Consider the following 23,623-nt stretch of genomic DNA (forward strand, 5'->3'; position numbering starts at 1 on the left):
CCAATCAGTTATTAGTAGCATGATTATAAATTACTAATTCTGCAGTTATTCTTTTTGCAAATATCCCTACATGACATTTAATGCGATAAAAGTTCTGGATATTTGTTCTAGCCTTCAGGAGATTATTTTCCCGTAATAATGAAGGCTCCCAAACCTCTTCCCAAATTGAGATCCACAGTTTGCACTAGCCTTTTCCACTGGATTCCATCTCCCGAATTCGACTTCCAGACCCACCCACCCCGGGACCAGCCCCGCCTCCCCCAGGCCGAGCTCCGCCCCTCCCTCGGGACACGCCCCCCGCTAGCGTCATGCCCCGCCCATCTGGCCCATCGGCTCCCCCCCTCCCCCAAGACAACCGGTCCAGCCCCGCCGAGCGCACATCGAGTCTCGCGGCATTTGGTTGCCGTTTCCATGGTGCTGGTGGTAAATAGACGGTTCAGGAATAACTGCTCAGAGCAGCGGCATCGTCAAGATGGTGAGTGTCGTTATGGAGCAGAAACGTTCAAACAAGAACCACATAGGCTTATGCGGACAGATTCGCACCTTTCCCTCCCCCCAAACCCGCCTCATATCCCTCCCAAATGCCCCTCGTTTACTCCTCCTTTCCCTCCCAAATCCCCCTCGTCTACTCCTCCTGTCCCTCCCAAATCCCCCTCGTCTACTCCTCCTGTCCCTCTCAAATGCCCCTCGTCTACTCCTCCTGTCCCTCTCAAATGCCCCTCGTCTACTCCTCCTTTCCCTCCCAAATCCCCCTCGTCTACTCCTCCTTTCCCTCCCAAATCCCCCTCGTCTACTCCTCCTGTCCCTCCCAAATCCCCCTCGTCTACTCCTCCTGTCCCTCCCAAATCCCCCTCGTCTACTCCTCCTGTCCCTCCCAAATCCCCCTCGTCTACTCCTCCTTTCCCTCCCAAATCCCCCTCGTCTACTCCTTCTTTCCCTCCCAAATCGCCTTACCCTCCTGCCACCTCCCCACACTTTATCCACCTGCCTCCTACCTGCCTTTCTTTCCATTTCCCCTCTTATCACCTCCATCACCCTATGCCACTGGAGCCAGCACTCACCCAGACATAAAACGTCCATGTCCAACATGGCCCGTCAGACCCAAAACCCAGCGATCCAAGCCCACCACACCATTGCCTGTCCTGACCCATCTGGACTGCCCTACACACTCACCCATTTATGTGATATTCTAATCACATACTTAGCCTTTCACAATAGCCTTCTAAATGTCAGCTGGACATTTAAACTTCAGAATGGGTTTTGATGATCTTCTCTTGCTGCGCTTGAAGGATTCCTGGACAGGTTCATAGCAAGATACCCCTGCTCAGGAAGAACTATTTCCATTTAATCAAAAATGTACAGATTTTTGATTACACTGCAAAATTATCAGTGGCAGTATAAGACAAACCAATATCAGCGATAATAGGAACTGCAGATGCTGGAGAATCCGAGATAACAAAGTGTAGAGCTGGATGAACACAGCAGGCCAAGCAGCAAGTCAAACCAATCTTTTGTTAAAAGTATGAAAAGAAGCAAAAACTGCTCAGCCCCGTAACAGTATGGTCATGGCAAAGTGTATTCTTGGTTTTAGTGTTAACATTACCAACCTTACTAAGAGGCTTCATTACATTTCATTGTGTATTGCAAAAGGAATGTCATATTAACTAAGGTTTTCCATTAAACAGCCACCCAAAAAGAAGAAAGGGAAAGGAGGCAAGAAAGCAAAAACGCCAACGGTGATCGATGGCCTTTCTACAGAGGCAATGTCCAAGGAGCAGGCAAGTACATCTGTTTTGTGAAAGTGAAGACTATGTACAAATGATGTCTGTGGCAGATTGATCAATATGTTCCAAAAGTTGGTTGTTTGAGCTAGTCCAAGGATGTGACTGACCTTTGAATTTTATGTAATCAAGCAAAGAACCAGAGGAAAAATAGAATTGGAGGCGTGTGAGAAAACAGCAATAATTGAATAGCTCTTTTAGGACGAGCTAAGTAACTTGCTGTGTGATAGGATTCTGTATTTATAAAGTTTTCCATGTTTCAGGGGTTTCATTTGAAAAATTAATTATTCTTTATTGACCATACACAGTTGGAGGAACACATTGTTCGGCTGCGTGAAGAACTTGACAGAGAACGAGAAGAACGGAATTACTTTCAACTTGAACGAGACAAAATTCACACATTTTGGGAGATCACTAAGAGGCAACTGGAGGAGAGGAAGTCGGAGTTAAGAAACAAAGATCGAGAAATGGAGGATGCAGAGGAACGACACCAGGTCGAAATTAAAGTAAGGAGCCTAATTCAGTAATATAATTCCTGGTTCAATCTCCCAAACTTATTTCAGTACTCAGTTATATCATCATTGGTCTATATCTTAGGTCTATTTACCTGCCTTTGTTCCACTTCCAGTATGTTTTTCTGCATAGTAACTGTTTTTTCCATTTCCTGCTATTCCCCTTAGCCCTGCAATATTTTGAAAGGCTGTAAACTCTTGGGTTGTGCATTTCTTCTGCCAATCACCTTAAATTGGCATAATCTGATTTTCTTCCAATGGAACTGTTTCTCTGTATCTACTCTAAGTAAGCGCTTACGATTTTAAATGCCTCTACCAAATCCCTCTGTCTTTAAAATGATCAGTTCCAGCTTCTCCAAGCTGTCTAACTGAAGTTTGTCTTCCCTGAAATTATTCATGTCAATCCTTTCTACACCCACTCCAAAGCCTTCACATCCTTCCTAAAGTGTAATAACCAGACTTTGAAATAATGCTCCATTTGAAGCAGACTGAGTATTTTCAAAAAAATGTTCATTGTAATCTCCTTGTTCAATCTCAGTCTTAAATCTTGAAAATGCCAAGTTTACTACAATCTCTTCTTGAATAAGGAGTGGCATTTGTAATTTTCCATTTCAAAAGCACATTTTCTGAATCTAAGTATTATAGTAAAATGATGGCTAATACATGTGCAAGTTCCTCACTGCTACTTCTTATATGCTGGAGTGGACATTTACTTTATGTTTAGTCTAAGTTTCTCCATTACCATTTTGTTTACTTACATTCAATTGATGAAGTTTCTCCCCTTTATTTAGTTTATAGAAACCCTTACAATGTTAGTATTTTGTCCTCTTCCTTCCTTGTATCATTTTCACAAAGTACCGTACCCATTAAAAAAGACCTTTTCGTTATCGTCTGTTATAATCTTGCCAACATGTTTTCAGATGTTCAGATCCCCATTCTTTTTCTCTTGGTATAGTTTTATAGTTTCATATCAATAGACAATAGACAATAGGTGCTGGAGTAGGCCATTCGGCCCTTCAAGCCAGTACCACCATTCATTATGATCATGGCTGATCATCCACAATCAGTATCCTGTTCCTGCCTTATCCCCATAACCCTTGATTCCACTATCTTTAAGAGCTCTATCTATCTCTTTCTTGAAAGTATCCAGAGAGTTGGCCTCCACTGCCTTCTGGGGCAAAGCATTCCATATATCCACCACTCTCTGGGTGAAGAAGTTTTTCCTCAACTCTGTTCTAAATGGCATACCCCTTATTTTTAAACTGTGTCCTCTGGTTCTGGACTCACCCATCAGCGGAAACATGCTTCCTGCCTCCAGAGTGTCCAATCCCTTAATAATCTTATATGCCTCAATCAGATCCCCTCTCATCCTTCTAAACTCAAGTGCATACAAGCCCAGTCGCTCCAATCTTTCAACATATGATAGTCCCGCCATTCTGGGAATTTACCTCGTGAACCTACGATGCACTCCCTCAATAGCAAGAATGTCCTTCCTCAAATTTGGAGACCAAAATGGCGCACAATACTGTGGTCTCACCAGGGCCCTGTACAGCTGCAGAAGGACCTCTTTGCTCCTACACTCAATTCCTCTTGTTATGAAGGCCAGCATGCTATTAGCTTTCTTCACTGCCTGCTGTACCTGCATGCTTGCTTTCATTGACTGATGTACAAGAACACCTAGATCTCGTTGTATCCTTTGCAAGTTTCTTTTTCAAGTTATATTTTGAACCTCTTATTTTCTTCATACCTCTTTTCAGAGTTCTAAAGAGGAACTGGTCATTTGGTTTCCACTTTTCATAGCATTCAAAATTAATTAAAATTCATTTTTGCTACCATTATCAGCATATCTACACACCGGCAGGTGTAGCACTTCTTCCCCATCTACTCACTAATCAGTGTTATCAGGAGGACTGTAAACAGCTCATATCAGAATTTGATATTCCTTGCTGTTCTTTAACTCAGCTCTTGTTGATTTCACAGCCCAATCTCACTTACTAACATTCCTTTATTCAAACCACATTTTTAGTTATAAAAGGTGTAAAATACCATTTAGCCACCGTCCCTGCATTTTGCATAAGTTATCTTGGTTTGGTTGTTGAAAATCTTTTACAAGTCTACCAAATCAATATTCATGCCCACAGGCTCCAGATACAATGCTGAAAGATGATTTAATAGACTAAAATCAAATAGTTTGAGAAAAGTAAATGGTTTATTAGAAGTGTCAATTTTTCCTTTATTTTATATTCAGTCTCACACATTCCAAACACACAAGCAATGTTGGACACTGTCAGTATGCCCGAGGAGGTGCATCAGAAATGAACAAAATACACTTTGTTGAGAAATATTGCCAGTTCATGAGGAGCAAAATTTTTCTACTAAGTAGGATTTTTTTTTTAAATTACAAATTATTTACTTGTTCCCTTACTTTCATTTATATTTTCTTTGTCCCACAGGTCTATAAGCAAAAAGTCAAACATTTATTGTATGAACATCAGAACAACCTTGCTGAGTTGAAGGCAGAAAATACGGTAGCCATGAAACTGGACCAAAAAGAGCATCTTGACCAAGAAAGTGTTATGCAAACTGATATTAGAAACTTAAAGGTGCAGCTGAAGGAACAAGAGCTCTCCAATCAAAACATGGTGAAAACCTTGAAATTGGTATGCTTCAATTAGGTTTGAATTTATCTGACTTTGGAGTTTCTTAGGAGACAATACTGGGGGCTTAAATCTAATGACTTCAAAAGAAAATGAAATTTAAGAAACATTTGATGCTTTAGGAAATTGATAGAATTATAGATTACAGTACCAGTGGGGTGGCAGAATAGAATGCCACGGTAGATTTAAAAATTGACAATGAATTTCTGTTCGTAGTTGAGATTCAGATCTGTTAGTTCTAGAATCACCCAAAGAAAACTAATTGGAGATTGGACAAGTAGGCACAATGGAGCAATGATCTCCTTTCCAAAGCAGTACTCTTTAAGTTGGGAGAGGGGTAAGACATTTCTTCCTTATTTTCATTATTTTAGTGCTAAGTGCAGGGGCTGATATGTATTATTTATTTCAATAACACTCCAGAATGTTGTACTGCTGGTTATTGGACATGGGCAGATCATGTGAAGGAAGTTACACGGGAAAGCTTCTTCTAAATATTGTGACTTGTCAAGAGCAAGGCTTTGTAGGAGAAGGTGAAATATGCTTGCATTGTTCTAAGTCATAGATAAAATGAGAGATTGAAAATTCTGAACATTTGAATTAAAAGAATAAAATGCTGGAAAACTCCCACAAGCAGTTCATTAGTATTTGTAAATCCTTCATGTAAACAGGCCTTGCAAAACTCCAGTGATCTTTTAATTAAGATTTCTTTTCGTATTCACTCACAGAAAAATGATGAAGAGATTACAAGATTGTGGAATGATTTTGAGAAACAATCACAAGGTCAGTCTGGCTTTTGTCAGTTAGAAAATTTTAGAAATCCATTTCGTTATAATCAAAACTTTAATCCTGATTCCCATTGAATACAAAACCTTATTTAAGGAACTTGGGTTTGAGTTTTAAATTATGGATAGCAGCAAGAATTTTGTCAGCATAGTGAAAGTTGCCAAGTTTAAAAGCCAGAGGACACAAAAGGGATACTCAAAAATAGATCAATAGCATTTTAGAACGTCCCAACAGAAACCTTATAAATGCTGGTGTCTAACTGTTCAATTTCCACCAGTTGTGTTGTCAATGCCAGCTTCCTGAATGATAATTGCTAGACAACTGAAGCATTATCTGAGTCAGGTGGACACTGCTTTAGTATACAAATTAAGGTCTGAGGGCAAACACAAGACTCCCATTTCCTTAGAGCATAATTGGGTGACCAAACATAGTGCATGCTGTGCACAGTTTCGGCCGTTGGCTCAGTTGTAAAGTAGCCAGAATGTAAGCTTAAAATATATTTTTTTGTGAATTTGGTAGGAGTGAGAGTGATTCTTCAGGCTGCACAAAACTGTGTGGTATTGCCGGTCGATCATTCCCACCTCAGACCTGACTACCTTAAATCTAAGTTAATCCTATTGTCTCACTTTCTCAATAAAATCCATAGAAAGGATAAGAACATGAAAACTGATGTTAAATTTGTTCTTTCTAACATTTTTAAATTGATATTTGTAAAGCTTTTAGACACACTACTGTTGGAAACTTAGTAGAACAGAAATTTATTCTACCAACATGTCAGGCATTTAATCCTGTCCCCAAATTCCAAGCTTGATGTTGTCAAAATGTGTCTGAGATGTTGAAGGCATTTTCCCTAACGAACAGATGGAAAATTGAAATGACAGCTTTCCCACTAGAGGGAGGTTGGGATTTTCAATTTTTCATTTATCTCTTCAGCCCCTATTTGGTCTTTCCAACAGGAAAGAAGGAAACTAATCATCCTAATTCAGGCAGATTTGTAATCCTCTGAGGAATCCACCCAAATCCATGAAAAACAAGCAATTAGAAGCCACATAGCCAAATTTTTTTTCAACTGAATTTACATTTTCTAAAATGAAAAAACAAGGTATTATTTCCTTTCATTCTAGATAATGCGATGTATGTGTGATTGATTTCTGTTACTTTCTATAAGAAAATCTTCTAACTGGACCTTCACCACTCCCAGATATCGAGGCTAAGTATCAAAAGAAGATGGATGTTTTGCGAGATGAAATGGAATTGAAAAGAAAAACAGAAATTCATGAAATTGAAGAAAGAAAGAATGGTCAGATCAATGCCTTGATGAAAAACCATGAAAAAGCATTCAGTGATATCAAAAATTACTACAATGACATTACTCTTAACAACCTCGCGTTAATTAATTCATTGAAGGTTAGATGTTCCATTTTATTAGATAATTATATTTTCTATTTGTACACAAGTGCACGAAAAATCACACTTTGTTGCATGAATAATACCAAAGTTTTTATGAGGAGACATTTAATCATGGTGGAGTTTCACTGTGTCCTATCAGCTCTGTTATTTAATTTTAAATTAAACTCAGTTGTTTCTTCATCTTGATGGCTTTCAGCATCAATGAGAAACAAATGTAGAGATTCTGGCCTGGCGTGTAAGATTGTCATTTCTAGGCATAAAGCTGCTCATAATTGGTACCATCTTAGGTACAAAGGTGCCTAGGCACAAAGTAGAAAAATAACAAAATAAAGTTACAGTCCTTCTTAAGTACGTAACCATGCTGGGCTCACACTCCCCACAAGGCTTCAATTTCCCCATGCTCCATGGTGCTGCAGATGCCGGGACACCTCTATTGTCACCACCCTGGGCTCACTGTCTTGCTATCCCCCATGCTAGTTTGCTCTTCTCCATATTGGGCTTGCACACTGTCTCCCCTGCGCTTTCCCAATATCCCCCACACTGGCTTGATCTGTCCACAGAATGTAAGTAGGTTAAGTTAGGAAATAAAAAGCTGTGAAGGAAGGAAAAAAAGTAAAAGTGGATAATCTGCTTCGGGCAAGAGCCCATATTCGTGATGTTATTCTGCCTCTGGTCACGCTGCAGGTTGGCCTCTGAATTAGATTTTCTGGAGCACCTAGAATGTTACTGATTGTTTTCAAGTGTTTGAGGCACTTGTTGCAGAGACGGGGCCCCTGGTCAGCTTGCGTTGCGTGGGTATTGAATATGGGTTGCAGAAACATTCCCTGTATATTTCTTTGTCCTATACGGACCTGCAAGATAAACAGCTGAAGAAAATAAACTCAGGTTGGCAGAGAACAGCCTGAAGAGTGGGACTAAATAAGCTGCTCTTGTTGAGGGGCCGCCTGGACATGATGGACCGAATAACCTCATTTATTTCTATTACTGTAATATACTGGATTCACAAATCACTTCCTAGAGTATATCTTATACATTTATTGCATTGTCACCACAAAACTTCCTTTACTGTGCAATGATTGTCCATCTGCCAAACTGAAATATGATACAACAAGCTAGCAAAGCCTTTTAATAGCATGCGCTTTTCTCTAGCTGCATGGATTCCAGAAGTGAAAGTTGTGCAATAGCATGGCAGCTGATGTGCGTGTGGCGGGGAATATGAGCGGGCTGTGAGGTCAGCTGTCAAAGATCCTGCAATTAACCAGTTGTTAGTGATCTGCGTGTTACACTACTAGATGCATTGTGAATATTCCTTATGGGAGGTGAATTGGCTAATAGCTTCATATCTGAAGAAGTTGCTTCTGCAAATCTTTTTGTGTCAATCATGATCTTTGCGTTGGTATTAAGTAAAATGCTCAAGTGATGTCATTTACTGAACAACAGTTTTAGTACATTGGTAGAGACAGGAAAACTGCAGATACTGGAATCCAAGGTGGACAAGCAGGAGACAGGAAGAACACAGCAGGCCAGGCAGCATCTGGAGGAAAGGAACAGTCAACAGTTGAATGTCTTGGAGAAGACTGATATCCAAAACGTTGACTCTGCCTTTCCTCCAGATGCTGCCTGACTTGCTGTATTCTTCCAGCCTCCTGCTTGTCACCTTAGTACATTGGTACTTTGTCACATTGTAGACATTATTAACCATCTTTATATACTCATTAAAGTTTTTATTTCTTGTGGTTACTTACTCTTGATTTTGTAAGCATGGTTTTTTAATGGCTAGCTGTGATCTTCAGATTTTGCTGTAATTCCTTAGGAACAAGTGGAAGATATGAAGTTAAAAGAAGAACGACTAGAAAAGGAAATGTCGGAGGTTCAATTTCAGAATAAGCGACTGACAGAGCCACTGCGGAACGCAAAAGACGAGGTGACAAGACTTACTAAATTATTGGCCAACTACGAACAAGATAAAGGTTTTCTTTCTGTAAGTATCATAATTGCAAGGTGATCTGTATAGCAGTTTACATTTATGTGACCGTTATTGGTTTCCCCACTCTTATGCTGCCAATAATATGTATAGCTTCATATTGATTGTAACTTGCATTTGGTATAAATGCTCACAGTAACATAAATTTATTCAGCTGTTTTGCTAAACTGGAGAATATTTTGTAAAATGCTCACAGGAAGTTCATGTCTGCCAAAACAAAAATATATCATTCTTTTATTTTATGATAATTCTGAGGATGTAGATGATGCCAATGTCAGCAAAGTTGACAGTTATCGTACATTCTTTGTTGGCCAAAGGTATAGTAGCACAATTGAAATGTGGACCTTGTTCAAGGAACAGCTACTGTGTGTCCTTGACAAGTATGTACCTGTCAGGCAGGGAGGAAGTGATCAAGCAAGGGAACCGTGGCTTACTAAAGAAGTTGAATGTATGTTCTATGTTCTATGGACTATCACCTTGAAACATTGCTGACCGCGTGGTGAAGATATTCCCACGAAGGAATTTTGACCACACAACAATGACCGAATTGTAATACATCTCCAATATTAAGTGCGGAGATCATGGATGTTTTTCCATCTGTTCACCCGCTTCAGCCACATCCTTCACTTTCCCTTTGCCAGCAAACCAAGGTAATTCTTAAATACCATCCTGGTTTAACTATAAAGCCCATGTCTGGAATTTTACTATTTTCAATCTATCGTGTCCATCAATCTCACTTTTTGTTTGCTTGATCCACCTAAATTGATCTCTATTTAATGTTACTTCCTGATACTTACTAACTGAATTCTAAATGTTTTCCTTTCTTGGGAACTGTCCATCTAACTTTCAGATCTTCTGTTAATTCCCATTTCCTTTGACCCCTATTCTCTAAACTACTATTTAACTCCAAACTTCCTTTAGACCATATAGTCATTAAATGTGTTGATGCCTGCTATTTTGGTGATCATTGTTCCTATAACTCCATCATTAAATATCTCAAATCAGAGTTCTTCCCAGCTACAGCGCTGAAATGATACTCAATTAGTCTTAAATGACAGTCTGTGACTATGAGTGATAATGGGAATTGCAGGTGCTGGAGAATCCAAGATAACAAAGTGTGGAGCTGGATGAACACAGCAGGCCAAGCAGCATCTCAGGAGCACAAAAGCTGACATTTCGGGCCTAGACCCTTCATCATAGTCTGTGACTATGAGCCTGGTTCACTGTCCTTCATTCTTCTCAATCCGCCTGCAAGTTTTAACATGAATAATTACACCATCTTCCACCAACACCAATCCTCAGTTGTGCAACTAATCTTACCGAGTCTCACTCTTATCTACTTAGTCATGGCCTCCATTCTAGGCCTGCTCTTTTTCCTGTGCTTATTCTTGATCTCCTCAATGTTGTATCTACATGCTGCCACTTAACAGCATTGTCTGAAGTCATACTTCCCCTGTACACTACAGATGAATTGTACATCATTACCACTTCTCCCTACTCCTACTGTTGTGTCCATTTTGAGCTGAACCAAACTGTTCACAACCTGATGAGTTTCTTCGGTACTTTTTTGCAGTTGTTTCAGACTTTCAGCATTCACAGTATTTTTATTTAAGTTTATTCAAACCTTTGATATTTGACCCAAATGTTTTCAGTATGTTAGTTGATAGTCAGAAGATAGTGGATTCAAGTCCTACTCCAGTATTTAGGCCTAAAAGTCAAGGTCACCTTCTGTTGATTGATGCATTCTTGAAGGTGCTGGTTTTCAGTTGAGGTGTTAAACTGCAGCCCCATCTGCTTACTTGGGTGAACAAAAAGATTCCATGTCATTATTCTGAAGAAAAGCAGGAGTAATCCCCTATGTCGTAGCTAATATTTATTATCCCCCAATCAATATCACAAAAACAGACTATCTGGTCATTGTTAGTATCTGAGAAGGTTGCTTTGCATAAGTTAGCTGATGAATTCCTATATTACAATGATGATTGTACTTCATTGGCTAATAAGTACTTTGGGAAACCATTCAGCCATATAAGTCACCGTATAAATGCAAGTCTTTTTCAACTTTTCCTGTTGACCTTTATCTCAAACCGTGTATCATCAACAGCACAAAGATCTTCATCTCACATGAGCTGCTATAGCTATCTTGCTAAAACCATCATTCACGTTATCACCATGTTTTAACTGGCCTAATGCTTTACTCATTGATCTTCCCATCTTCTGTATTCTGCTATCTTGAAATAATTCAAAATTCTACTCCCTATATTCAGACATGCACTGAACTCCCATCACCCACTGCCATTGTGCATGCGGATCTATGTTGGTTCTCAACCCACTAATTTTAAAATTGTTAATCTTGTTTGCAAATTCCTCCATGATTTTCAACCCTTTGTATCTCTAAATCCCTTAAAGTGAACAATTCTTCAACTCTTGTCTCTTGTGCATCTTGGCTGCCTTTGCTGAGAACATGCCATCAGCCACATAGGCCAAGGTCTTGGAACTTTTTCCCTATCCTATCATTTCTTTCATCCTTCAAAAATACTTCTTAAAACCAATCACTGCATTCTGTGGCCATGTGGCTACCTTGGCAAAAAATCCTTCTCCCTGCTTTCCCTGGCCTGCCAACCTGCCTGCCTCCCATATGACTGAAATTTTCCAGGAAATTTGGGAATTTGCCACTCACACACCCACTGCACCCTTCCTCCATCCAGTAGAGACTGGGCATGTGAGCCAAGACATGGGGTGGGCAATTTGGATGCAATTGTATTCTTGTATACTTAATGACTTGGTCCTCCTTGGTACTGGATGTTATTAGATTTGGAGGTTCTGTGGTATGTTTAAAATTGTTGTATGATTAGCTCATTTGGCTGGATGGCTGTTTGCAAGGTAGAGTGACACCAACAGTCTGGATTCAGTTCCCACACCATCTGACACTATCATGAAGGGATGTCCTTCTCAATTGCTCCCTTGCCTAAGGTGTGTGACCCTCAGGTTAAACGTCCATCAGGTGTCTCCCTCTCTCTAATGAGAGAGCAGGCCTATGGTATGGTGGCTTTACCTTTACCTTCAGTGCTGGATGATATTAATTTTACACGACCATTCAATCAAGCATAAAAACCAAAAAGAATAGTGGATGCTGTAAATCAGGAACAAAAACAAAGTTGCTGGAAAAGCTGAGCAGGTCTGGCAACATCTTTGAAGGAGAAAACAGAGTTAACGTTTTTGGCCCGGTGACCCTTCCTCAGAACTCCTATAAATCAAGTATGATGCCAAATCTTTAGTGTTGTTGTTGCTGCAGACAGACAAATGGAGCATATTTGATCACGCTACTAATTGTATTTCTACCAGGCTAGCCGCTTTCCTTTTAAATACTTGACTACTGGAACTATAAGATTATGGTTGGATTGGTAGTTTCAGGCCTAATGGCCTTCATGAAACAACACAGCTCCATCTTGTGGAGGAAAAAGCGGATATGTTGTACAGTTCTGTCAGTGAATCATGAAGATTATGAGAAGTATCTAGTTAATAAAATGCCTGTGGCTTAGGTGGCCCATTCTTTTTGTTAATGGTAACAATAGCCTTTTGAAAATAATTCAAAGGTTACCATTATGGTGACATACCATGTGATTTTTCTTTTCACAGAGAGCTAGAGCAAAGCTTAAACTTATGGACAAAGAAATGAAGCAGTTCAGGTGGGAGCATGAAGTGTTAGAACAGCGTTTTTGCAAGGTAGGTTACAATAACAATATTCACTAAATGGCTGCTTTTCAAATATGCAGGAGTCATCCTGGTTCTAATGCTGTGCTGGGAATTGGAAAGACTGTGGTTGTGTGACAAGTTGTGAACTGAAATAGACCACAGGAACAGAAGTAGCCACCTGTTTGAGAGAGATAATGGGAACTGCAGATGCTGGAGAATCCAAGATAATAAAGTGTGAAGCTGGACGAACACAGCAGGCCAAGCAGCATCTCAGGAGCACAAAAGCTGACGTTTCGGGCCCAGACCCTTCATCAGAGAGGGGGATGGGGTGAGGGTTCTGGAATAAATAGGGAGAGAGGGCGAGGCGGACCGAAGATGGAGAGAAAAGAAGATAGGTGGAGAGGAGAGTATAGGTGGGGAGGTAGGGAGGGGATAGGTCAGTCCAGGGAAGTCGGACAGGTCAAGGAGGTGGGATGAGGTTAGTAGGTAGGAAATGGAGGTGCGGCTTGAGGTGGGAGGAAGGGATGGGTGAGAGGAAGAACAGGTTAGGGAGGCAGAGACAGGCTGGGCTGGTTTTGGGATGCAATGGGGGGAGGGGATGTGCTAAACTGGTTGTGTGATGCAGTGGGGGGAGGGGACGAACTGGGCTGGTTGTGGGATGCGTTGGGGGAAGGGGAGATTTTGAAGATGGTGAAGTCCACATTGATACCATTGGGCTGCAGGGTTTCCAAGCGGAATATGAGTTGCTGTTCCTGCAACCTTCGGGTGGCATCATTGTGGCACTGCAGGAGGCCCATGATGGACATGTCATCTGAAGAATGGGATGGGGAGCACATCCCTCACATCCCGCCCCCACCACAACCGCCCAAAGAAGATCCCCTTCGTTCTCATCACCACCCCACTAACCTCCGGATACAACGCATCATCCTCCAACACTTCCGCCATCTACAATCTGACCCCACCACCCAAGACATTTTTCCATCCCCACCCTTGTCTGGAGAGACCACTCTCTCTGTGACTCCCTTGTTCGCTCCACACTGCCCTCCAACCCCAACACACCCGGCACCTTCCCCTGCAACCGCAGGAAGTGCTACACTTGCCCCCACACCTCCTCCCTCACCCCTATCCCAGGCCTCAAGATGACTTTCCATATTAAGCAGAGGTTCACCTGCACATCTGCCAATGTGGTATACTGCATCCACTGTACCCGGTGTGGCTACCTCTACATTGGGGAAACTAAGCGGAGGCTTAGGGACCGCTTTGCAGAACACCTCCGCTCGGTTCGCAATAAACAACTGCACCTCCCAGTCGCAAACCATTTCCACTCCTCCTCCCATTCTTTAGATAACATGTCCATCATGGGCCTCCTGCACTGCCACAATGATGCCACCCGAAGGTTGCAGGAACAGCAACTCATATTCCGCTTGGAAACCCTGCAGCCCAATGGTATCAATGTGGACTTCACCAGCTTCAAAATCTCCCCTTCCCCCACCGCATCCCAAAACCAGCCCAGTTCGTCCCCTCCACCCACTGCACCACACAACCAGCCCAGCTCTTCCCCTCCACCCATTGCATCCCAAAACCAGTCCAACCTGTCTCTGCCTCCCTAACCTGTTCTTCCTCTCACCCATCCCTTCCTCCCACCTCAAGCTGCACCTCCATTTCCTACCTACTAACCTCATCCCACCTCCTTGACCTGTCCGTCTTCCCTGGACTGACCTATCCCCTCCCTACCTCCCCACCTATACTGTCCTCTCCACCTATCTTCTTTTCTCTCCATCTTCGGTCCGCCTCCCCCTCTCTCCCTATTTATTCCAGAACCCTCACCCCATCCCCCCCTCTGATGAAGGGTCTAGGCCCGAAACATCAGCTTTTGTGCTCCTGAGATGCTGCTTGGCTTGCTGTGTTCATCCAGCTTCACACATTATTATCTCAGCCACCTGTTTGCTCTATTTTGGATGATCTGTACCTCAACTCACATTAGCTGCTTTAACTCAATTCTCTGTGACATGCTTACCTGACGAAATAAAAAAATTCATCTCAGTCTTGAAAGATTAGTTGTTTTTTTCCCAGAATTCATAGCCTTTTGGGAAACTCCTCTAGATTTATTCATAAGTCAGGCAATTTCTGACACTTGCAGAAACATATCGAATCTTAAAGTTAGAGAGGTTAGTATTAATAACATTGAGCAAGAATTTTAATAGTGGAATATACCATAACAGAGATGATGCCATCAATACGTTACAAGGACTTGGACTGTAGATCTGAAGATCTACCTGAAGATCTGGAGTTCAAATCCAATTGTGGCAGTTGTGGAATTTAAATTCAATCAATTCAATAAAAAATGTTAGCAAGTTAATATCAATAATGGTGACCAAGTGGCTACAGAATTGTCATCTGATTCTTTAGTTTGTAGTTTTGTCCTTGTCTGGTCTACCTGGATTTCCATACCCAGAGCAATATGATTATCTGTTAACTGCCCTCTGAAATAGACTAGCAAGCCATTCATTTGTATCAATTCATTGGCATTACACTAATAATAATAATATCGATCCAATATTGTCCTTAGTATTTGATTTGACGACAACAAGGCAAAGGCATACCCAGCCTAGATGAATGTATCAAGTTTGCCTGATGAACATATCAAAATTGGGAGAGCTGTCCAAACACTAGTAAGCAACAGCCTGTCCTTACCATGCTCTGCGTCATGCCTTTCGGAAAATATCTTGAACTCCAATACCATCCCTGTCTCACTGGTGATTTAATAGCATAATGTCAGAAAGGAGTTATCGTGGGAGTCCTTAACATTGATTCCAAGCAGATTATGGCATCAGCTAAATTTGGACAAGCTAACCTCCTACTGATTGTGTTCACTGACTTCCCTCAGCTGATGAGTCAGTATATTCTGGCTGGAGCACTCAAATGTTAGTTTCAAAGATTATTTTGGTTGGGCGACAATTTATACAGTTGGCTGAGTCCTGAATGACGTAGCTATTAAACCTGAGGTTGGAGAGAGAATTGACATGAAGGAGTAACCTATTTGGCCTTGTTCTCCTTACGCTACCTGCCACAGATACCTGTGTCCATGAAAATACATTGGGAGTGATAATCACAGTCTTTGTGGAGATGAAATCCCACTTTTATGTCACATGGGGTAGATTAAGAACAGATCTAGCTGGTCAAAATTGGATATTCATGAGGAGCTGTAGCCCATTAGCAACAACAGAATTAACTGCAGTCTGTAAACTGATGGCCTCCCATATCTCTTACTCTACCATTGCATCAAGTTATGCAACCAAAACTCTTCAAATGAGGAATTTAGAAGAACATACTAGGAATAGCAACAGGATTACCTAAGAATAAATTGCCAACCTGGTAAAATGTGCATGCTAAGAACAGGAAGGACAGTGCTAACATCCGAGTCAGTATTTGCACAACCAATAGATCAAGTCCAACCTCCAGTCTTGCCACATTCAGGCATAGATGATGATGGACAATTAAGCAACTAATGGGAGGAGTTGGATCAGTGAACATGTCCAAGCCCGATAATGGTGGGGCACAAAACAACTGTAGAAGTCCAATCTTAGGAACAGGTGCATTGAGTATAGGAGTTGGGAGAACATGTTGTGGTTATATAGGACATTGGTTAGGCCATTTTTGGAATACTGCATGCAAATCTGGTCTGTCTGGTTTAGGAAAGATGTTACGAAACTTGAAAGGGTTCAGAAAGGATTTACAGGGATGTTGCAGGGGTTGGAGGGGTTTGAGTTACAGGGAGAGGCTGAATAGAGTGCGGCTATTTTCCCTGGAGTGTCAGAGGCTGGGGTGGGATGTAATAGAGGCTTATAAAATCATGAGGGCATGGATAGAGTAAATAGACAAGGTCTTTTCCCCAGGGTGGGGAGCCCAAAAAAGAGGGCATAGGTTTAAGGTGAGACAGGAAAGATTTAAACAGGGCCTAAGGGGCAACATTTTCACACAAAGGCCAGTGTGTGAAGAGGAAGCTGTCAGAGGAAGTGGTACACGTTGGTACAATTAGAACATTTAAAAGGTATCTGGATGGGTGTATGAATAGGAAGGGTTTAGAGGGTTATGGGCCAAATGCTGGCAAGTGGGATTAGATTTATGTAGGACTTCCATGCTGTACATCTCTGTGACTCTAAATGCCACATGGATAATCCGTCCAGACATCGAAGTGAGGTCCCAGTCAAAACAGAACCCTTACTTCAGCGAAATGAATTAGAGCCCCATGATATCTAGAAATGGCTTGTGTGCACTGGATACGGCATAGGCTTGTGCCACAACATGAACAAAAAAAAAGTCATCTTGAAGAGAAACCTCATAGCTAGCTGCATTTTCAGCTAGATAACATGCTAGGTAACCTTAGAAAGTGAAATTTTTTTAAGGTGTATCTTGTCCATGAAAAGGTAAGTCCAATTCAATCAATAACCACACATTATCCTACTCAGGATCGTGAGCAAAGTGTTGGAAGTGTCAGCTTTGTTGCTATCAAGTGATGCAATAATCAATAACCCATTCACTAATTCTTAGTTTGGGTTTTACCAGAACAACTGTCCTATACTTTATTACAGTTTTAGGCCAAAAGTGGACAAAAGAGCTTCACCTCAGAGGTAGGAATGAATGCTTTTCCTTGATATCAAGACAGCATTTGATTGAGCGTGGTTTTGGGTATAGTAAAATTGGAGTCAGCGGGAATGACAGGAAAGATCTCCACCTGCTGGAATTATTTTATTTATGGGATGTGCTAAATCAGTTAACCCCCTGCTGTCCAGTTCTGAGCCATCTTATCCCACCTCACTCACTGCTTGAAAGAAAACGTCTAAGCACAACTTACAATAAGTTCCGATAATATATATTTAAGAAGTGCAGCAATTCCTTATCCAGCCCTTTTCACTTTTAGTTTGCAATTAAAAATGAGGAAAAATTAAAAATATGCAGTCTTCACCTTGCCAGCACCACCTACAAAAAGCTGTACCTGATTTTGTAAAGCAAATCAACAAGCAGCATTTTCATAATGATGGTAATGGGAAATCAAAATAAACTAAGGAGTGAAAGAAATAGCAAGATGATTGCAAATTATAAATTTTAATATCATGCATGGGGTTAAGATAGATGAAGTATGTGTAATAATAATTACAGAGACTAAAAACAATTCGAAGAATGACTGCTGCCAGTTGTATGTAATTTTTAAAAATTTAGTTCTTCTGAAACTATGACCAGCCGCACAGCCATCTTTGGCTAGTAAATATGCCAGTTCCCATGAATTTTACAAAATGTATAGATAACAGGTGAGTTGGTATTTGTATACACAATATGATAATTTTACAAAAAGAATTATATTCAGAATTGTGAGAAAAGTAAGATTTTGTTGGCATAATTTGAAATAATGCCTTCCAATATCCACAAACTTATCAACATATGAATGAGTCTTAATATAATCGACATGGTTTATTTGTTTTTGCCTAACTTTACATATATCTAATAAAATAGGTTTTCTTGTTATTGAGGTTCAAGAAGAACGGGATGATCTATATAACAAGTTTGACAAAGCCATTCAAGAGGTTCAGCAGAAAACTGGTTTGAAGAATGTTATCCTTGAGCAGAAACTTAGTGTCCTGTCTGAGTGCCTGGAGAAGAAAGAAGCACAGCTAAATGAGGTCCTTGCTGCTTCTAACCTTGACCCCACTGCACTCAGTATGATCAGTCGCAAACTGGAGGTATTGCTAGAACGCTCTGTCTTTCTATTTCCCTCTCCTTATCATAGTGCATTGACTTCTTGTTGTTTGAAGGTTGGGCTACAATTGGGAAACTTCAAAATGAGGTTACAGAGATGGTTTGGTGGTTTTGTTTTGGGCAGGATGCTCTTAGAGGGTTGGTGCAGACCCAGTGGGCTGAATAGCCTCTTTCTGCATTGTCAGGATTCTATGATTCATTCTTTAAGGAGCTATAAATACAACACTTTTCAAAAGGATGAACAAAATATTTTGAGACGACAGCAAATAAAATAATGTCATAGCGAGTTTTGAGAAGATTTGTAGCTCAGGTTGATGTTCTGGATGCGAGTTTGCTCGCTGAGCTGGAAGGTTAGTTTTCAGACGTTTCGTCACTTTTTTTTATTTGAAAAAATATACGTTATTCATAGAATGTACAAAAAATAAAACATTTATACACCTACCCAGTCATGCAAGCCACTCCGGGTTACCCGGGGGTACGTACACCAACTAAAGGAAAAAAAACAAAACAGAGAAAAAAAAACAAGGTAAAGAAACCGCCCCGGCAGTCGTCACCCCGCACAGTCCCAGTTGGCCCCCTGACCAGTTGGGGAAGGCGCCAGCTGGGCCCAGTTACCAGATAGGATTCTTTTCCCTTTTCTGGACGAGGGGGCTCATACGGTGGTCTTTCCCCACCGCGCCTTGGCGGCGGCTGCCCCAAGCTTTAGCGCGTCCCTCAGCACGTAGCCGTGGACCTTGGAGTGCGCCAGTCTGCAACACTCGGTCGGGGTCAGTTCTTTCAGCTGGCAGACCATCAAGTTGCGGGCAGACCAAAGAGCGTCTTTCACCGCATTGATGGTCCTCCAGGCGCAGTTGATGTTGGTCTCGGTGTGCGTCCCCGGAAACAGCCCGTAGAGCACGGAGTCCCGCGTCACGGAGCTGCTCAGGACGAACCTCGACAAATACCACTGCATCCCCCTCCAGACCTCCTGCGCATAGGCACACTCCAGAAGGAGGTGATCAACAGTCTCGTCCCCCCCGCAGCCACCTCGAGGGCAGCGTGCAGTGGTGCAGAGATTCCGGGCATGCATAAAGGATCTCACTGGCAGAGCCCCTCTCACCGCCAGCCAAGCAATGCCCTTGTGCTTGTTTGAAAGTTCTGGCGATGAGGCATTCTGCCAAACGACTTTGGCAGTCTGTGTGGGGAACCACACGACGGGATCCACCCTCTCCTTTTCCCGAAGGGTCCTGAGGATACTACGTGCTGACCACTGCCTGACGGCCTTGTGGTCAAAGGTGTTTCCTTTCAAAAATTTCTCCACGAAGGACAGGTGGTACGGAACCTTCCAACTACTCAGAGCGTTCCGCGGCAACGAGGCCAGGCCCATCCTTCGCAACACCGGGGACAGGTAGAACCTCAGTAAGTAGTGACACTTGGTGTTTGCATACTGAGGATCTACGCACAGCTTGATGCAGCCACACACAAAGGTAGCCGTCAGGGCGAGGGTGGCGTTCGGTACGCCCTTTCCCCCATTTCCCAGGTCTTTGTACATGGTGTCTCTGCGGACCCGGTCCATCGTCGACCCCCAAATGAAGTGGAAGATGGCCCGGGTGACCGCAGCGGCGCAGGTCCAGGTAATAGACCAGGCCTGCGCCACATACAACAGTACCGAAAGCCCCTCGCACCTGACAACCAGGTTCTTACCCGCAATGGAGAGGGACCGGAGCGTCCACCTGCCCAGCTTCTGCTTAAATTTGGCGATACGCTCCTGCCAAATAGTGCATGCCCCAGCTCCACCAAACCAAACACCCAGCACCTTCAGGTAGTCTGTCCTGACGGTGAAGGGGATGAAGGAGCGGTCGTCCCAGTTCCCGAAGAACATGACCTTGCTCTTACCCCTATTGACTTTGGCACCCGAGGCCAGTTCAAACTGGCCGCAGATGTCCAACAGCCTACTCACCGACCGACGATCGGTGCAGAAGACGGCGACATTGTCCATGTACAGGGAGGTCTTGACCTGAAGGCCTCCGCTGCCTGGGATAGTCACGCCCTTCAGGCTCACGTCCTTCCTGATGGAGGCGGCGAAGGGCTCCACACAGCACACGAACAAGGCAGGAGAGAGCAGGCAGCCCTGTCTGATTCCCACCCGTTGATCGAGACTGCGCTAACGATGTTAGCGTAGAGCAGCCGGATCCAATTGCGGATGCCCTCCCCGAACCCCAATTTGGAGAGGACGTCCCTCATGTAAGCATGAGAGACCCTGTCGAAGGCCTTTTCCTGGTCCAGGCTGACGAGGCAGATGTCCACCCGCCTGTCCTGTACGTAGGCGATCGTATCCCTGATGAGCGCGAGGCTCTCAGCGATCTTCCTGCCCGGCACAGCACAGGTTTGGTCAGGGTGAATCACTGACTCCAGGACAGACCTGACCCGGTTGGCAATGACCTTGGCCAGGATTTTGTAGTCCACGTTCAAAAGTGAAATGGGACGCCAATTCTTAATTTCTTCCCTCTCCCCCTTCCTCTTGTAAATGAGGGTGATGATGCCTTTCCTCATGGACTTGCACATTTCCCCTGCCCGAAGCGCACTATCGTACACCTCCAGCAGGTCCTGGCTGACCAGGCCCCACAGAGCGGAATACAGCTCGACTGGTAAGCCGTCGCTTCCAGGAGTCCTATTCCTCTGCAAGGACTTGAGGGCTCTGGCCAGCTCGTCCAGGGATATCGGCCGGTCCAGCCACTCCCTCGTGTCGTCGTCTAAGACCTCTGTGATAGACGACAGGAACGACTCGGGGGCCGTGCTGTCCGTGGGCTTCGTGTCGTACAGTCCGGCATAGAAGGATCTGCTGATCCTCAAAACGTCGGGCCGAGACGACGTCACCGAGCCGTCTTCCTCCTTCAGCCGGCTAAGCACAGAGCTCTCTTTGTGCACCTTCTGAAAGAAGAAACGCGAGCACGTCTCGTCCTGCTCCACGGAGCGGACCCTGGACCGGAAGATTATCCTGGAGGCCTCCGCGGCGAAGAGCGAGGCTTGCTGGCCCCTCACCTCGCGGAGGTCCTCCGTGACATCGACCCCCATCAACTGCAGAAGGAGCAGGTTCTGCACCCTTTTCTGGAGTCGCGACAGCTTTCCCCGCCTCTCTCTTGCCTTCTGAACACCCTTGAGGACAAAGAACCTCTTGATGTTCTCCTTCACCATCTCCCACCAGTCGCCTGGAGACTCAAAGAGGGGTTTCACGGTTCTCCAACTGACGTACTCCCTCTTAAGCTCCTCGACGTTCTCTGGGGTCAACAGAGTCGTGTTGAGCTTCCACGTCCCCTTGCCGGCCGGCTGGTCGTCCTGTAAGTGACAGTCGGCCAACAGGAGGCAGTTGTCAGAGAAGAACACCGGCTCGACACCGGTGGACCTGACCGAGAACGTCCGTGACACAAACAGGAAGTCTATCCTTGAGCGGATAGACCCGTCTGGCCGCGACCAGGTGTACCTCTGCTGCGCTCCGTCTGCAGGGGTGCTGAAGACGTCAAGCAGCTTGGCGTCCTTCACCGTGCCCATCAGGAATCTGGACGTGACGTCCAGTTGAATCCCCCCACCCGCTGTCCCCACGCTGGATCTTCCATCTGCATCGATGATGCAGTTGAAGTCTCCGCCTAGGATGACCGGCCTGGACGTAGCCAGCAGGGGTGGAAGCCGCTGCAGGACGGCCAACCGCTCACTCCGTACCGCTGGGGCGTACACGTTGATCAGCCTCAGGGGAGCATTCCTGTCGGGGATGTCAGCCACTAGGAGGCGCCCCCCCACCACCTCCTGAACTTGAGAGATGGTGAAGTTGCGCCCCCGCAGCAGAATAGCCAGGCCCAAGGAGCGACAGTCGTTACCCCCCGACCAGATCGAAGGCCCACAGGTCCAGGCGCCGGACCATTTCCCGTACCTGCCGAGGTGCAGTATCCCGCACTCCTGCAGAAACAGGAGGTCCGCCTTGATGGTGGTCAGGTAGGCCAACGTGGACACACATCTCGCGGTTGACTTGACGCTGCGCACATTAATGCTCGCAATTCGTACCCCCATTGTGGGCAGTGACCGCAGTACCCTCCCCAAGTCCAAGGTCCAGCCCCTCCATCTGTCCCTTCATGCCCATTGCCCGGGCTAACTGCTGGACGCTCTCCGGGCTCAGGAAACCGTCCGTGCTGCCTTCCGGGTGGCATCCCCCCGTCAGGGGTGCGGAGGCAGGAGGGTCCGGCTCCGGGTCAGGCTGGGGACGCGCTGTTTCCTCCTTCCCGCCTGGAAGTTCCGGGGGGCCCTCCAGTGCTCCAGCGGCACTTGACTGGGTGTCGGAGTGAGCCTCAGGACGCCTCCCATCACCTGGAAGCGGGGTGCTGCTTTCCTTCCCCCTCGAGACCTTTAACTTCTGCTTCGGGTGGGCCCTCTCCGAATCCTCCTCGTCAGAGGAGCTCTTATAGCCCCCCTGTAGCTGCCTCTTCCCGCCTGATTGTTGAGGTTTCTGGGCCCATCGACGCACCTTCCTCCTCGCTTTCCGGACTGTTGTCCACTCCCCTGGGTCGCCTGTCGCCGCCTCCATTGTCTCCGGGTTGTCGGGGGGGATCGGAGCCTGCAGGGGTGCTTTGCTGGCCTCGGGCCCATCCTGCACGGCCTGGCCCTCCTGCACATTAGTGGGGTCCTTGCTGGGCCCTGGTGCCTTCCTCTCCTCCGGGGGGGCTGGTCCCGCATTTCCCCTGCCGGCGACCTGGGCGTAGGTGGCACCCCGCTGCGGGCATGCCCTATAGAAGTGGCCCGCTTCCCCGCAAAGGTTGCAGCTTCTCTCTCGTGGGCAATCCTTTGCAAGGTGTCCCTCCTCCCTGCAGTTCCTGCAGATGGTGGCTTTGCAGTCGGCTGCCATGTGACCTGACCTACCACAGGCATGGCAGACTTTAGGTTGCCCTGCATAGGTCAGGTAGCCCCTGCTCCCGCCGATCGCGAAGCTGGACGGTGGGTGTGCGACATTCCCATCTGCGCCCATCCTCAGCGTCACCTTGACCTGCCTCTTACTCGTCCAGATGCCAAAGGGGTCCACGA

General features: G+C 44.6%; 1 protein-coding gene across 2 annotated transcripts in view; it reads left to right on the top strand.

Annotated features, from left to right (window-relative positions):
• The first annotated feature begins 351 nt into the window (after positions 1–351).
• Positions 352–23,623, top strand: part of gas8 (growth arrest-specific 8) — a 48,068-nt gene continuing 24,796 nt past the window's right edge. For both annotated transcript variants that reach the window (XM_048546843.2, XM_048546842.2), the window contains exons 1-9: positions 352–475; positions 1,686–1,778; positions 2,090–2,287; positions 4,747–4,953; positions 5,676–5,730; positions 6,935–7,140; positions 8,957–9,124; positions 12,767–12,853; positions 18,352–18,561. In XM_048546843.2, coding sequence (XP_048402800.1) covers positions 473–475; positions 1,686–1,778; positions 2,090–2,287; positions 4,747–4,953; positions 5,676–5,730; positions 6,935–7,140; positions 8,957–9,124; positions 12,767–12,853; positions 18,352–18,561 — 1,227 coding nt within the window. In that variant the 5' untranslated portion in view covers positions 352–472. The remainder of the gene's footprint in view (positions 476–1,685; positions 1,779–2,089; positions 2,288–4,746; positions 4,954–5,675; positions 5,731–6,934; positions 7,141–8,956; positions 9,125–12,766; positions 12,854–18,351; positions 18,562–23,623) is intronic.

Source organism: Stegostoma tigrinum, chromosome 16 (genome assembly GCF_030684315.1).
Source record: "Stegostoma tigrinum isolate sSteTig4 chromosome 16, sSteTig4.hap1, whole genome shotgun sequence".
Classification (NCBI taxonomy): domain Eukaryota; kingdom Metazoa; phylum Chordata; class Chondrichthyes; order Orectolobiformes; family Stegostomatidae; genus Stegostoma; species Stegostoma tigrinum.